The sequence below is a fragment of the Macrobrachium rosenbergii genome, chromosome 9, assembly GCF_040412425.1.
Source record: "Macrobrachium rosenbergii isolate ZJJX-2024 chromosome 9, ASM4041242v1, whole genome shotgun sequence".
NCBI lineage: Eukaryota > Metazoa > Arthropoda > Malacostraca > Decapoda > Palaemonidae > Macrobrachium > Macrobrachium rosenbergii.
Genome location: NC_089749.1, coordinates 36962070 through 36977405, shown reverse-complemented (window position 1 = coordinate 36977405; position 15336 = coordinate 36962070). Strand labels below are relative to the sequence as shown.

Genomic DNA, 15336 nt, shown 5'->3' with positions numbered 1-15336 from the left:
TAATGTGTGTCCATGCGCGCTCGTATGTGTGGGTGATTATACGTGAAAGTCAAGTTACTCTCATTGGCGTAATGATATACACTGTATATTTGGTGTAAACATCCAAATTTAGAATAGGAAAAACTCAGAATTTGATTTGACAGGAGATACTGCGTTTTTTTTTAAATCAAAATTTCATAAGAATATTAAGAGCATTGTGATAATTCGATCCCCCACCAAAGATCAGTTAATCTAAAATAATCTTTTATTTTCAACCGAATTGGGCTTTGAACCAAGGCAAGTTTCTCTCTCTCTCTCTCTCTCTCTCTCTCTCTCTCTCTCTCTCTCTCTCTCTCTCTCTCTCTCTCTCTTGTCAACGGCTGATACTGGTTTTGCCCTGCTTATACTTGGTAAGTAATATACATAAGGCGACTATGTTTCTCACCCATGGAACTCGTCATTAAAAGCAATGGCTCATGCTAGATTAATGCTACTGGTTCTTTTATCGATCTCCCCTTCTCTCTCTCTCTCTCTCTCTCTCTCTCTCTCTCTCTCTCTCTCTCTCTCTCTCTCTCTCTCATACACACTAATTACTATATATATATATATATATATATATATATATATATATATATATATATATATATATATATATATATATATATATATATATAATGTGTTTGCGTTTGCTGAAATGTAAACATTACCTGTGCGTGTTTTCTTTAAACTTATCAACGTGTAAATTATTTTCATGCAGGGCACGAACCGTCCCGGTATTATCCAACAAAGAAGTTTCATAATACAGATTTGTATGATTTGACGGTTTACATGACAAATGGCAGTTCTTTTTCAAGACGTTCTGCATACCATACTTGACTGTGAATGGAGTTCAAATAAGTAAATAATGCAATCGTTAAAAAGCGCAAATAATCCGTTTTTTAATCCGAAAAAGATTTGATTTCCTTTTGAATGACTTCCCAGTATTCCTGCTGGAGAAGAAGGCCGCGGAGGACGTTTCACAACTTGCCATTTGAATGCACGTAACGGACGACGATGTTATTGTGCTTATGTATTCTGATCTGGCTCTGCTGACTTCTCTCTTCCAGTCTGGGCAGTGATGGTGGACCAGAGACGTTGTCTCTCTCCCCTTGTGTCTGTGTTTGGGTTTTATCTTTAAGGCGTACAATTCCACTACCATGCTGTCACATAACATTCAGATGGACTCTGACAGATATTGGAAAGGTAAGTGACACTTCTATCAGCGAGTCATTTGCCTGCAGAACTGTCAAGTGCTAAGTGTTTTCTAGTCATTGTCTATGGCCCTGAAGGGACGGGGTCAGAAATCTATTAGCGGCATCCACTCACCTTCTGAGATATTTCTGAGGCTTTCATCCTTCTCTTGTTATATATATTTCCCCGGAACTACAAATGATTCAGGAGGTTTCGGACCGATAAGAATTTTGTTAGAAATTCTAAACCGTTGACGTAAGCTTAGCGAAGCCACTTTGACACTAAGACGCTTCGCTGAAGCCTAGCGTGCTGCTGAAAAGTTGAACTGCTGTCGTTGTTATAGTGATTGGATTTTGCCTTTAGACTGCTCAATTAAACTTTGATAACTCAAGGTCACAGAAGGAAAGAAAAATTGCAGATGTCATCGTTCCGAATGTCATCATAGAACGGTTGTTTGATCACTGTTCCACGACACTCAGTTCCTCACATATTCCTCTGTTTATTTCGTTTCTTAACACTTCCCCCTTTTCATCAATTCCTCGTTCCATTAGGTGGGTAGTGCCGTCAGTGCAACTCACTTAGTGCGCTATAGGCATTACAAGGGGTATTTGCAGCGTCCCTTCGGGTCCTGGCTGCACCCACTTTTCAGCCTTTTACTTTACCTCCACCCCGACTTCTTTTCTTCAGACTTGCTGTCCAGCCTCTGTAATTATTACTTCTTATTACAACTGTGGGGTTTTTCGCAGTTCCCCCTGTGGGTCTTCGTACCTCATCTCATCTGCTTTCTGAAGCTTTTCATCTTGCTGTCCAACCATTCCAACTCTCTCTTTTCATTATCTTAAGCTCTGAATGGCCGAAAGTGCCCACCCAGTGTTTGGCCCGAAAGCCTAAATTTCATAAAATCATTTAATTTCTTGTACCTCGCTCCGTGACTTTTTTTTCCTTTCTTTACGAAGCAGGAACCCTTCCCTTACCAATACCTTGACCGTCACAGCCACTTTTTGTGCAGCCAGATTGCCTCCAGTCAGTCAGTCCAACTGCTTCTTTCCCTTTGACTGCATCCAGCTCTGTCTAAGCCCAGACTTCAAATACTTCGTCCTCCGGATAATCTTTTGCCAGCTTTTTTCTCCCGTAAATGTCGGAGTTCTCACTACCCCTTTAATTAAAAGTTATTTGGAATTTCCAATTGTTGTAATAAATTTTCCTCTGTGCTCCCATTTTTATATTATTCATTCATACTATCTATCCAACTGTCTGTCTAGGTATCTACCTATCTATCTATCGCTCTATCTTCTGTCATGGCTGTCTTTTCAGGCAGTAGGTGTGGGATGGGATGAAAGTTATTCCTCAAAGCAGATTCTCAGTAACATCCTTCTGTCCGGTATGATCTTCTCTTTTCCAGAAGTCCCGTCATCCTCAGCCAGTTCGCGTGAGTGTTCCGGAATGATTCAGTGGGAAAGAAAGGGAATAAACCACCAAATCATTATTTTTCTTCTTCAAGTTATTACCATAATATGCCGAATTACTGAAGACCTTATTATACCACCACCTGACCCCCAACAAGAAATTATCTTCATCATCTGTCACATTCTCATATTTTTGGCAAAAATCTATTTGTATTAAGATGATGATAGTAGACATCGTCATGATCAGCGTCCGGTAATGACGACAAATAATATTTGGTAGTAGATATATATATATATATATATATATATATATATATATATATATATATATATATATATATATATATATATATATATACGTTATGCATAACGTCCATGGATTCATATGAAGCACCCTGTGTGAAAGAACGAGAAAAAAAGAAGAGATGTATGACACAACGATACAATCAAAGAATTTAGTAAAGATAATTGACTGATTGGTATATACAAATTTGGTCTGATGCTCTGGCACGAGAATTGATTGGTTATTCAGTATCGTGATGAAAAATAATTAGAAATAAAGCAGATGAATTAATTACTAAAAATCTGGTAACAGATAAAACTAATTCAGTATGATAAGAAACGTCAACAGCTTTAAAAAGTCCGTGACATTGTTAACATCTACGTCATCATTTAAAGCCTCTTCTAAGAAACCTGGAATTTGATGTTGCTTTCTCTCATCTACACATTTGGGACAGTCCTCCACCAATATGTGCTGCACAGCAGGGAGGACATCACAAAGACCACACTCTGGTGGTTTGATCCTCCTGGAAGAAATTGTGGCTTAAATGAATATAACCTCTCCTCAATTTCAGTTTAGTCATGACTCCACGATTTCTTCGGTATAATGATGACCTCAAGTCGATCGATGGACGAATTTTGAGATACTTTAAGTTCTCGGAGACAGCAAGAACTTTGGTTTTTCATTTTTTTGTTTGATACAAGACCGGTTAGGCGATTTCGTGCCAGTAAAAGAACTGAGGAATAATCAGTACTATTCAGTTTTCTGCATACTTAGCTTCTGCATCTGCTTCCTCTTTACTTATGATACCAACAAAGGCCAGCACCCAACAAAACTAGACTGATTTGTAACGGGATGCAAGAAACAGAACTATTTCTGGATTTTCTGAGTAATCGGATAAGAAGGGCTCATTAATCATCCATGCTACAGCTGGGCTAGAACTGTTAAATCTTTGTGATTGCCATTCTACAAGCAAATATTTAGTAGGATTAGATGTTGAGCTTTTTAAGTGAAATATGCAGCAAAACCCCAGCTCTTCTCTTCCTAGGCAACAGGCATTTGAAAAGTATGCACACACGCACACGCACACACACATATATATATGTGTGTGTTTGTGTGTACTGTATGTGTGTGTGTGTGTGTACTCCACAAGAGAGATTGTTAAAGCTCCAGAGCATATTCATAAACAGGTGTTATGTACTAAATCCAGGTTTTGAGCTCAGTTTTACCAGTGATAAAATAAACTTAGCAGCCAAACTCTAACTGAGATCTACATAGCGCATTATATAAGTTTAAGAGGGGTTTTATATTCGCTTCCCACTTGAAACTTGATACAACTTTCAAAATGTTTAGTGATATCTTCGCTATGCCCTTTAAGAATTTTATGTATGGAGACCGAATGTCTCCTGTCAAATATTATTCCATGGAACCTCACTTCATCAGTAGAGGGTAAGATATTACCGTCAACCTTCAGAGTTGTCAGGACCTCCTTAATTCCTCTTCAGCTGAAACATACTGTAGCAGTCTTTGTACCAGAAAATTTGAATCCATTTTCATATACCCATTTTGTGGCTAAATCGATTGCTCTTTGGATGCGCTCACTTGCTATTTGTGGATTTTAGGAAGAAGTCGTAACTACTTCTATGATAACTACAATAAAAAAGGTAACACTTAGAACATTTCCTTAGGAGACGCCCTCCTTTTTTTTTTTTTTTTCTAAAAGAGACGATACTTATTTTCAAATTTTGTAGGGAGACACCTTTCTGAAAGAAAATACTGGATAAATTTTATCATATTACCTTTGATATGCAACTTACCACGCTGTTTCATGATGCCAAGCCACCAAGAGGTGTCAAATCCCTTTTCCATATCAAAGAATACCCCAGTGGTCTGCCTTTTCTTTGTAAAACCTTGTGGTATCTGGTTGGCGAGATGGAGAAGTGGGTCCAAAGTGTTTCTGTTTTTCATGAAGCCACATTGATTTGATGATATAAGATCCTTTTTTTCCAAAACCAAATCAGACGAAAGTTCACAATTTTCTCCATTAATTTGTAAATGCAACTTATCAGGGCTGTTGGTCATTTTCCTTTCCTGGCTTGCAAAATGGAATGATTAGAGCAATTTTCCAGCTACTCGTTAAAAATCTTCAATAAAAAAATGCTAAGCATCTTCAGGTCGGTGCTTTATTGTGTCGTAGATGCTGTTATCCTCTCTTGTGGCTGCCCCTTCAGCTAAAGATTAGGAATATTTTAATTTTCTCGTTGTAGAAGTGTCATGGTATTCTTATGTTATTATGAGGCTGTAATTGAATTTTTACTTTAGCATCAAATGATTTTAGGTTTGGTGGATATTGCTTTGGTTTGGAAAATCTGAAAAATGTTTCTCAGACTTAATAGCAATATCAGAGTCTGTGATAAGTAAGTTGTTTGTTTTCAAGGAAGGGAGAGGTGAAGGAATATACTTCCTACACAGTTTCCTAAACATTCCTCCATATCAAGCTTAAGGTAGTCTTTGAATTTATTCCATTTATGTATGCATTCAGGAATCTCGTTTGGCTTTTTTCATAGTAGTACTTTACTTTAGCAAGCTTATTATTAATTTTGCATGTTGAAAGGCTACTATTTTTATGTCTTCTGTAGCAATTTTGGTCTCCTCCCCAGTGACGTATATTTATTGTCCTGCCATGGAACCATTTGTCTCCCTGGTTTACCCCCTGTGTTAGGTATTGCGTCATTAGCAATACTTATTATTTTGTCATTCAAGTAGTCGCATGCTTTGGTAAGATTCTCAACGGATTCAAATTTACGGTCTTTTAATATCTCAAGTGAATTTTGCCCGGTCAGCTTCTTTTGTGTTCTCTTTGGAATGTACAATTCTGGAGAGCTGGTTGCTGATTTTAAGTGAATTAGGCAATGGTCACTACCATGGAGATGGTCACTTACTGACTATATATAATCCAGGACAATATCTGAAGAGCAAATACTCAGATCGATAACTGATTATGTGTTATGTGTGACATTATAATAGATCTGGGACCATCACCCATCAAAGAGTGATGCTTTGATTCAATGAGGCTCTCTATAGTCCTGCCTCTTCTATTTGTGAAAGTTTCACCCCATAGTGTGTTATGGGCACTGAAGTCTCCCAACAGAAGAAAAGGAGCTGGAAGGCGATTGACTAAGTTTTGCCGTTCTGCTAGGAAAAATCATCATCTGCAGCGAGATATACTCAGCAGGCCATAAACCTTTTTTGAAATTACCTAAAAAACTACGGTCTGTAAACAGTAAAGTTCGACTTGGCTGTGCTGCGGAAATTTTTTTTTATAATCATACTCGCTCTGCCTTTATTCCTTTCTCTGATGGGTGGTGTGGGTGGAAGAATGCATACTTTAGTCCTGGATTATAGGAGTGGCATACTAATTTAATTTTTTGTTTGCATATAATTGTAAGATTGTAATCATGTAAGTGTACCTTAAGTTGCTCAGATCGAGATATGAGACCTTTGTAGTTCCACTGCAAAATGTCTCCCATTACTGGTGGTGATAATTTGAGTCCCTAGTCTTACCCTTTGACTGGGAGGTTCTCTATTTTTCCACTAAGTAATTTGTGATCCAATGCAGAGAGATAAGGTTTCTTAGGAAATACTGGAACACTAGTTTTATCTATATCCCTCTATCTGATTAAAGAGTGTGAAAGGTCCAGGTTTGGATTATTTTGATTTATTGCTGCTCCTGATAGAGGTTAGCTCATTTACAACTGCCTTTTTAGCTAGGGAGGAGTCCTAGTTGAGGAAAACGTAGGTGTTTTTGTTACAAGGATATTATTGCCTTTGGGAGAAACTGGACATGATCTTTTGTTCCCCTCTGGTAAGTAAAAGCCATCTTTGTCAGCCAATGAATATTGGTCTGGTTTCTGAGATGTTTTAGAGTTTGAGGTTGATACTTTGGAAGAAACTTGAGACGACACGTCTTTTTTTGTTTCTGTGCCTTGAGTGTTGTGGCCTTTTGATTTTGCTTCATAGATCTAACAGAAGCGTATGTATTTTTTGTAGAGGGAGCCAGAGTTGCTGCATTTGCAGACAATTTAAGTATTGAAGGTTCTGATGCAGCAACAAGAGTAAATACAGCTGATTTTTTGGAAGAAGCAGCAGGAATTACTGAAGCTGCAGAGGTTTCAGACGCAGGAAGTTCTGCTGCAGTACAAAAATGAAAAGAATTATGATGATCATGAGGTGACTGTTTTATATTATCCTTTCTTATTTTGGTGACAGTTTTCATATAAAAGATTACTGGCCACTTATTAGCACCATAAGCTTTCCCCTTATCTACAGTAACGAATATAATCAGCCATGTTTCTCTCAAGTCAAAATTGGGAACAAAGTTGAGAGAGAGGTGAGTGATCTTCACGGTGGAAACGAAAATTTTATGTGAACAGATGTGAATGTTGTCATCCTTTCCACTGAGCATTTGAACCATTTCTTCTCGCTCTCACAGCTTTCGACTTTATGGCCATATACAAAGCAACTGCAGCACTGCTTTGGTCCTAATTTGGATTTTCTTTTTCTATAAACTTAGATGTCAAATACTGACAAATTCTGGCAAGGATTTACAAGAGAACGTTAGATGAGCAGCATTATTCCGTCCATTTAGCTTCTTTACGTAGCGAAATTTCTGGGGGCAAAGATCTAAAATTTCCTTATCAGAGAAATTCTTGTAATTCCTCTGAATAAATAACTCCTCTGATCAGAGTGAAGAAAGTGCGAGGCTTCAGAGATGGAATGATATCATTTTCAGAAACTTCAAATTGAAGAGTTTTATAGCTCGTAGGTCAACTTCGGCCTTAATCAAGACATTTTCCTTATTTTTTCTTTTTTCTTTTGGTATTTTGCTAATATATCTTTTAAGGTATAGTATGCTCTTTAAGCTGTCGCTATATTCAGGAATGACTTTTTTTTTAAACTGCTGGCAATTTTTCATTAACTAACGCAGGAATGCAGTCAGCCTTCATCAACCACATTGTTAAAACTTCTATGGGTCTCTCAAAAGATAAGTTACTGAAAAAAATTAACAAATGCTCTCAAAACATTTTTCCCGTTTACTCTGACCTTAATTCTTTCCAGTGGTCCATTTTCTTTAAAAGTATTGTATGGTTTACCAGAGTTGTAAGTCAAGTCTAAATTTTTACACCATAGTACTTTTTCAAATTTCCCATTTCTACCTTTTAATCCATCCTGGTGTCTTTTTGTTTCTCTCGAGGAAATAGCCGCTATCAAAGTCATTTCATCACTAAAAGTCGTTATGTGTGCCAGGTGATATCAATGGGTTATGGGGTAGAGGGGACGATTTTTGTGTTTTTCATGTAAATGTGGAAAAAAAAGAGACTGGAAACCATGAAATGACACCACTTGCCTTTCTCGGAGCTCATTCGTTCATCACTGACATCAGTATGGGCTGATTCCCAAACGTCCACACTCTATCCTACCCTGAAAGGAGGTCACTAACATAATTAGGGTGGCTCAGCTGTAGACCAAACCCACTTGATGAAAACAACCATCTTCACTCTAATCGTTTTGGCTGGCAAACCAGCCACAATGCCAGGAGACCCACCCCCAGAAACCATACAACCCTGAAATCCATAGTCCCACCACTGAGATATCAGTATGACTAACATACTGATATCTCTCAGGTCCAAACATTATTGGGTGGTTGAAGATACTGCTGCAACTCACTATCGGCTTTGAAAATGAACGACAGTCCCAGCAATGGTATCTGTTCTTAAAGCTCAAGACAGTGAAGAGAAAGTTAGGGAGGTTGGGCAACAAGGTGATGAAAGCTAATAAAATCTGGAAGAGACTGAAGTAATAATGAAAAAGAGAGAAATAGTATAGAGAGACATTTAGAGTCGAACCAGGGGAAAAGAGAATGCCTTTGTTCGAGAGCCCTCTCGCCTGTCACACAACTTCAGCACAGAAAAAAAGAAAAATTCTATATTGAACTCGTGTGACTTCAGCAAGATGTTCTCTCATTAAGAGGGTTAGTAAAGATAAAAATTCTTTAAAAACTAATAATCTAATAAGACACCTGCTGTGTAAGTCAGAACATAAACCCAGGTGAACCAAGAGGCTAAGCAAAAAGGGTAAATAAGGTATGTGCAAAATGAGGAAAAACCTTGCTGCTTTCTAAACAACTGTGAAAAGGCTCAAGTTATAAGTCTGACAAATTCCGAAATACCATTTCAGACTATACAAAAGGTTTTCATGCAGATTTTGTGCCTCAGAGATTAAAGCCATATTACATCTTAAATTATTGACATATATGTCTATTAAACCAAAGGGATGAAGATCCCACAGTTTCATTGTGAGACGAAATAAAAGATCCCTGCTTCCCTTTTTGGGGCCTAGGGGATAGTAGCATTCTACTGTACTTTTCCAACTAGGGTTACAAAATGACTTGTAATAATAATAAAAAAAAATGGCGCTGTAAGGTATCATGGTACCTAAGATGCTGACAATCTTTCAGCCTGAAGCACATAATGACTTTCAAGTTCTCTGGCGTTAGAGTAGGTGGTAGCAGTTTCCCGAATGAGATATATCTTATGGAACTTGGCAAAGCCAAACACCTCCAACTGAAGGTCTATATCTGACCCTTATAGATAAAAGGAAACCACACCCCCCTGACCTTGAAGAATATAAAGATCCCGAGAAGCTGTTGATATCCAAACGGAAGACTAGTTGTTAACAATGCTAAGAGAAAAGATTTGAAGCGCTTGTCCAGTGCCATCATCTCTTAAACCGTGCAATCTTTTGATTAATGCCTATTCCTCTGGCATCACTAAATATTAATTGTCTTAAATTTTGCAAAAATTAAGAATGTAAGGAAAAGCACGGAGTTGAGGGTACAGTCAAATATGGTTGAACTTCCAGTATCACTGATTACGTGAATCTTGGAGCAGGATATTAACACAATATCATATCATACACACCCCACTGACCTGACCTGCTTGACTTTACCTCATTCAGCAGTGGAGAGTCAAACACTGGAACAAGAACTGTGTCATTCCAGTAGTGTGCCATTTCTCATCACGTTGATCGCAAAAACTAAAAATAACAAATATCACAAAAGACTTCCATATGGGAACACCAAAAGACTTATCTTGGATTATAGTACGCATCAAGAACTGTGATGCTGGTTGCAGAAAACCACTTTGAAGGACAAGGGCATTTCCTCTGACACAGATCATGTATACGCATATATGCAAGTAAGAAAGTATAGACAGTGTGCGCATGCATTTGAGTGGATGTATATATACATGCACATATATATATATATATATATATATATATATATATATATATATATATATATATATATATATATATATATATATATATATATATATATATATATATATATATATATATATATATACTATATATATATGTCCAGTGCAGTATGAAGGAACGCGTTTCATCACTAAGTCCACGTCGGAAGGTAAGTGAAAACCGTAAACTTGAAAATGTAGAATAAACTACGAAAGTACCTGTTCAAAGTTCCGGTTTTCACTCACTTCACTGTGGACTTAGTGATATATATATATATATATATATATATATATATATATATATATATATATATATATATATATATATATATATATACATACATACATATATATATTATGCATGCATATATGTCATTTGTTCATGCGTGATCTTTTATATTTACATATACCAATCTACCAATATTATTTAATATCGAATTCAGTATACCCTGAAAATAACTGATATTCAAGAGGAATTATAAATGATGAATGCATCTACCCTGGACCGGATTCAAACCTGGGACTTTTGTTCAGATACAGAGATAATCAGTCTGCCTTGACTACTCTGTTATCTCTTAATTCCCCTTGAGTGTAAATTATTAGTAAATTCAACATTAAACGATATTTTTGTCTCAATATTTGCGATTTTCGATTTTATATATATATATATATATATATATATATATATATATATATATATATATATATATATATATATATATATATAGTATATGTATATATATATTGTTATGTGTTGGGCTTGGCTGATGAGTTTATTAATTAAGTAATGTAATTTATGGGGCCCTACGTCACCAATGGCACACATAACCTGTCAATTAAAGCTAAAGTTAACCTTAAAGACAGATAATTACTTAATGGAATAAGGTCGCCAGTCGGGGAAAACAATATATGGGATAACGGATTACTCTGCAACAAATGGATTACATCACACCCCTTACTGCCCAATTAGTCCTGACAAATAAAGAATGTGCGGTGATAGCGAGGAAATTACATGAACTTTCGTACACGTTGGACACAGTCAATTCCCCCCTTGCTTCAAGTAAAGTTATAACCTAACGGATGTCTATGCTGGTAGATATAGCACGCAGTTTCGTGATATTGAATGGTAATTCTCTTCTGAACAATAGGATCGAGACACAAGGGTGCCTGAAATTTACTTACTTAACTTTTCCTGATTCCTACTCACTGCATGGGAATAGTTACACAGTGTCACTAAGCAATATTAATTATTCTTACACTAGACTTCATAAAAGTAAAGTGATTATACCAGGTTCTCGTAGATGGTGACGAAGTGGTGAAAACAAAGGAAAATGGAAATACAGAAAAGAGATACTGGCAAGTCGATGAAAATTTGGCAAATTTCAAACTTGCCGTTGACATGGGTCGCTTGCGCATGCAATTGACAATCAGAAGTCCTGAAAATACCTGTTTTGCCTCACTAGTACCAATGAAACAGTAAGAGGGCAAGCACAAAGAATTAGATACACACAACGTGTGTGACTCCCGTGATAACAAGTTTCTCTCTGACTCGGCTCAGGTCAAAGCTGTAGGCCTGGGCTGTTTTTTGCGTCAGTCTGTCCACATGCCTCCGGCAGTCTGAAAATTTGACAAAGCATTGCCGAATGCATAGGACAGAGCAAAAGGAAGCTTAAGACCACCTTCACTGGAGGTTACTTGGTAGGACCCTCCGTATGGGTTAGGCCCCTAATGCTAACCTATTCCTGCTAAAGACGTTATTTAAAAAAAAAAAACACACAGCCTACCTCTGTGCCCGCTGAGCTTCCTGTCTTTGTTAGAATGATATTTTTTTACCAAATAATGCAGAGAGGGTGAACAGCAGAATATTTTATATATATATATATATATATATATATATATATATATATATATATATATATATATATATATATATATATATATATATATATATATATATATATATATATATATATATATATATATATATATATATATATATATATATATATATATATATATATATATATATATATATATATATATATATATATATATATATATATATATATATATATATATATATATATATATATATATTGTCACGATGTGTTTCAAGTACCTGGTTATTACTAACTAATCACAGAACTCAAAAATTAAAAATTTACCTCCTTCAGCCAGATACCTACAGTAAACTCTCATAACAATAAAAATTACGAAGAAGTGCTCTAAAGGTAACAGTGATCCCTTAAAAGCTTATTAATCACGTGAAAAATCAGACTAATTTTATCAAAACAAGTGTGAGGCATCAACAGTTAAACAATAAAATATACTAGAGAAAAAGGGCATCACTCCATCAAACAATTTTAACTGTTTCCCTGGTCTTAATTCATTCAACAAAACTAAAGGAACAAAACATGTTCATCACTTTGCCTTATGCACACAACTAATACTATTCAATGGTGGTCAACAAATGAAACGCTGTTTTTTTAAAAACTCTAAATACAAAAAATTATTTTTAAATTCAAAATATATAACTAGAATTCACAATCTGAAAATTTTACCATTGCTTAAAAACAATACAAAATTTAATTAATTCTTGAGTTAAATTATTAAACAAAACTAAATCACAAAAACTTTAATTTATCAAGAAATTAAATCAATCAAGTAAAATTTAAACTATTAAGAATTACTCAAGATTTGAAATGAAAATCTTAGTAAATGAAAATTAAATCAAGTATGCAATGTTAAATTATCAAGAAATATTTAAAATGCTAAGTAAATAAATGTTAAATCATAAATATATAAAATGTGAAAAATCAAGAGACTGCAAACACAAGAACACACAAAAATGCACTAAAGATTTACCAATAATATTTCGCTATGGTAAAAATTCTCTCAATATACCTTATTATACCATGGTAATAATAAGTAAAATTCACTTTACCATACACAAGTGTGAAAACTTTCTCAAAATCATCTGAAATGTAGCTGCTTGAGATTCACAAAACACACTTTTTTGTTAGGTGCTGTTACACACTTTTCCTACATTCAGATCTCAAAAGCTAATATTAATACCAGTGACCACACAAATATTTTACATTAACAACTTCTCTCTTTTGAATAAAGAGAGAGAGAGAGAGAGAGAGAGAGAGAGAGAGAGAGAGAGAGAGGGAACCACATGAACGGTCCCTAAAATCAGAATGAACAAACTTTAAGAGTCCTGCAAGAAATGAAACAATCAGATGACATCATTACCAGAGCAAAACGTTTTGGAGTCAACTAATGTGTTAGAACAATACATGATCAGAGTAATGTACTCTTACAAAACATGACGTAATCGACTGAGACATGTGCATTTACTCTCAAAAAGTTACGTGTCTTTACCAGAAAATCATGTGGGACGGAGCTCTTAATGAAATCTCAATACGATCAAGACAGACAGCACCTGGCTAGTCACAAATGGCATGCTTTCAGAACAAGACGAAGAACAAAAGTTGGTTTTCAGAACAGTACATGAAACATTGCAAAATCATTTGTCTTTTTCTCGTATGAGACAAAACCTTACACAACTCGAATGCCATTCCCTCGCTTGTTAACACGTTATCTTTTGCGATGACAACTGAATCAAAACACAGCATATGAAATCACAAGTACAGAACGCATGTTGCTGGGAGACAAAATGTGCGATTACATACTACGTTATTATTAAAACTCATTACTAATTCTAAATTGCTCTGTTAATTTATCTAAATCCCTAACTCTTTTGAGACCTGTCATTACACTACATATGATATTTCAACAATTATTATTATTATACAGAACACATTATAACTAGAATAATAAATATATCAAAATCATGGAATGCAATACATATTATAAGGCAATATCATGAATATATATATATATATATATATATATATATATATATATATATATATATATATATATATATTTATATATATATATATATATTGTGTGTGTGTGTGTGTGTGTGTGTGTGTGTGTGTGTATGGTTCTTGGCCATAATTTGGGATGAGGTTGGTAGCCTCATGGTTTATCAACCTAGACGTAACCTCTTCCATAATCAAGCCATGACCATCCCGCTGTGAGGCATATATATATATATATATATATATATATATATATATATATATATATATATATATATATATATATATATATTATACAATAATTTAGAAGACTTTCACTTTGAGAAAGGACTCAGTAGAGAAATTCTAGATCTTAATTAATTACATGTATTTGCATTTAATCAGAAGAACATTCACACTGGCTCGTGGCACTTATGGTGTTAACTGATACAAGAATTAACTAAATGGAGTAACAAACAATGATGCAATCAGCACTTAAACTGTTAACTGACACAATAGTTCAATAACTGGGGTTTCCAAACAGTAACATGCTTGAGGGTGTGCTTGTTGCCTGTGGACATAGTGGAGCAGACGGAAGATACCGAGGTATTTACGGCCTTTCTGTAAGTGTGGAGAAAGGGCACATTTAATGCTCAATAAATTAAAACAAAATCTAACTGTACAAAATGAAATTGCCGAAGACTCAAGGAGGGGGACGTCAATTTACAATCAGTCAATTTACTGATTAATTCAGATGATTTATATCAACAATGAATCAATGGGTCTTAGCACATTGAAAGGAAGGGAATGGAAATGAGAATACGAACAAAAGGAATGAACCGAAGAGCCTTCTACCCAGACTTTACTTTTAAATGTTGAGTGGAGATTTCGTGCATCAACCTCAATAAAGCCTCTATCAAATGGAACTTCTTATTTACTCTCAGATAGGCTTGGATAAGGAGGCTCCTGGCCAGAACAAAGGAGCTTTTGGGGGGAAGCCACGGATAACGTACTTCCTCCATACTGTCTTGTCTGTGACTGTCACTTGACCTCTGTCTCGGCCTTTTATGCCCTCCTAGACCAGCCGGCTTCCAGTGCCTCGGGCATGTCAGGTGAGAGAGCTTACTGGTATGTGGAGCTGTTAGACCTCTGCTTCCCTGTATCCCAGGGACAAGGCATTAATCTGGAATAGATCTTTGGCCAAAGATCATAAAAGTCAAGTTAGAGTGACGTTTTAGCGAGCCATAGGAGGA

General features: G+C 35.7%; 1 protein-coding gene across 1 annotated transcript in view; it reads left to right on the top strand.

Moving 5' to 3' along the window:
• The first annotated feature begins 1066 nt into the window (after window positions 1-1066).
• Window positions 1067-15336, top strand: part of LOC136841693 (uncharacterized) — a 33105-nt gene continuing 18835 nt past the window's right edge. Inside the window, exon 1 of the mRNA XM_067108908.1 lies at window positions 1067-1221. Coding sequence (XP_066965009.1) covers window positions 1176-1221 — 46 coding nt within the window. The 5' untranslated portion in view covers window positions 1067-1175. The remainder of the gene's footprint in view (window positions 1222-15336) is intronic.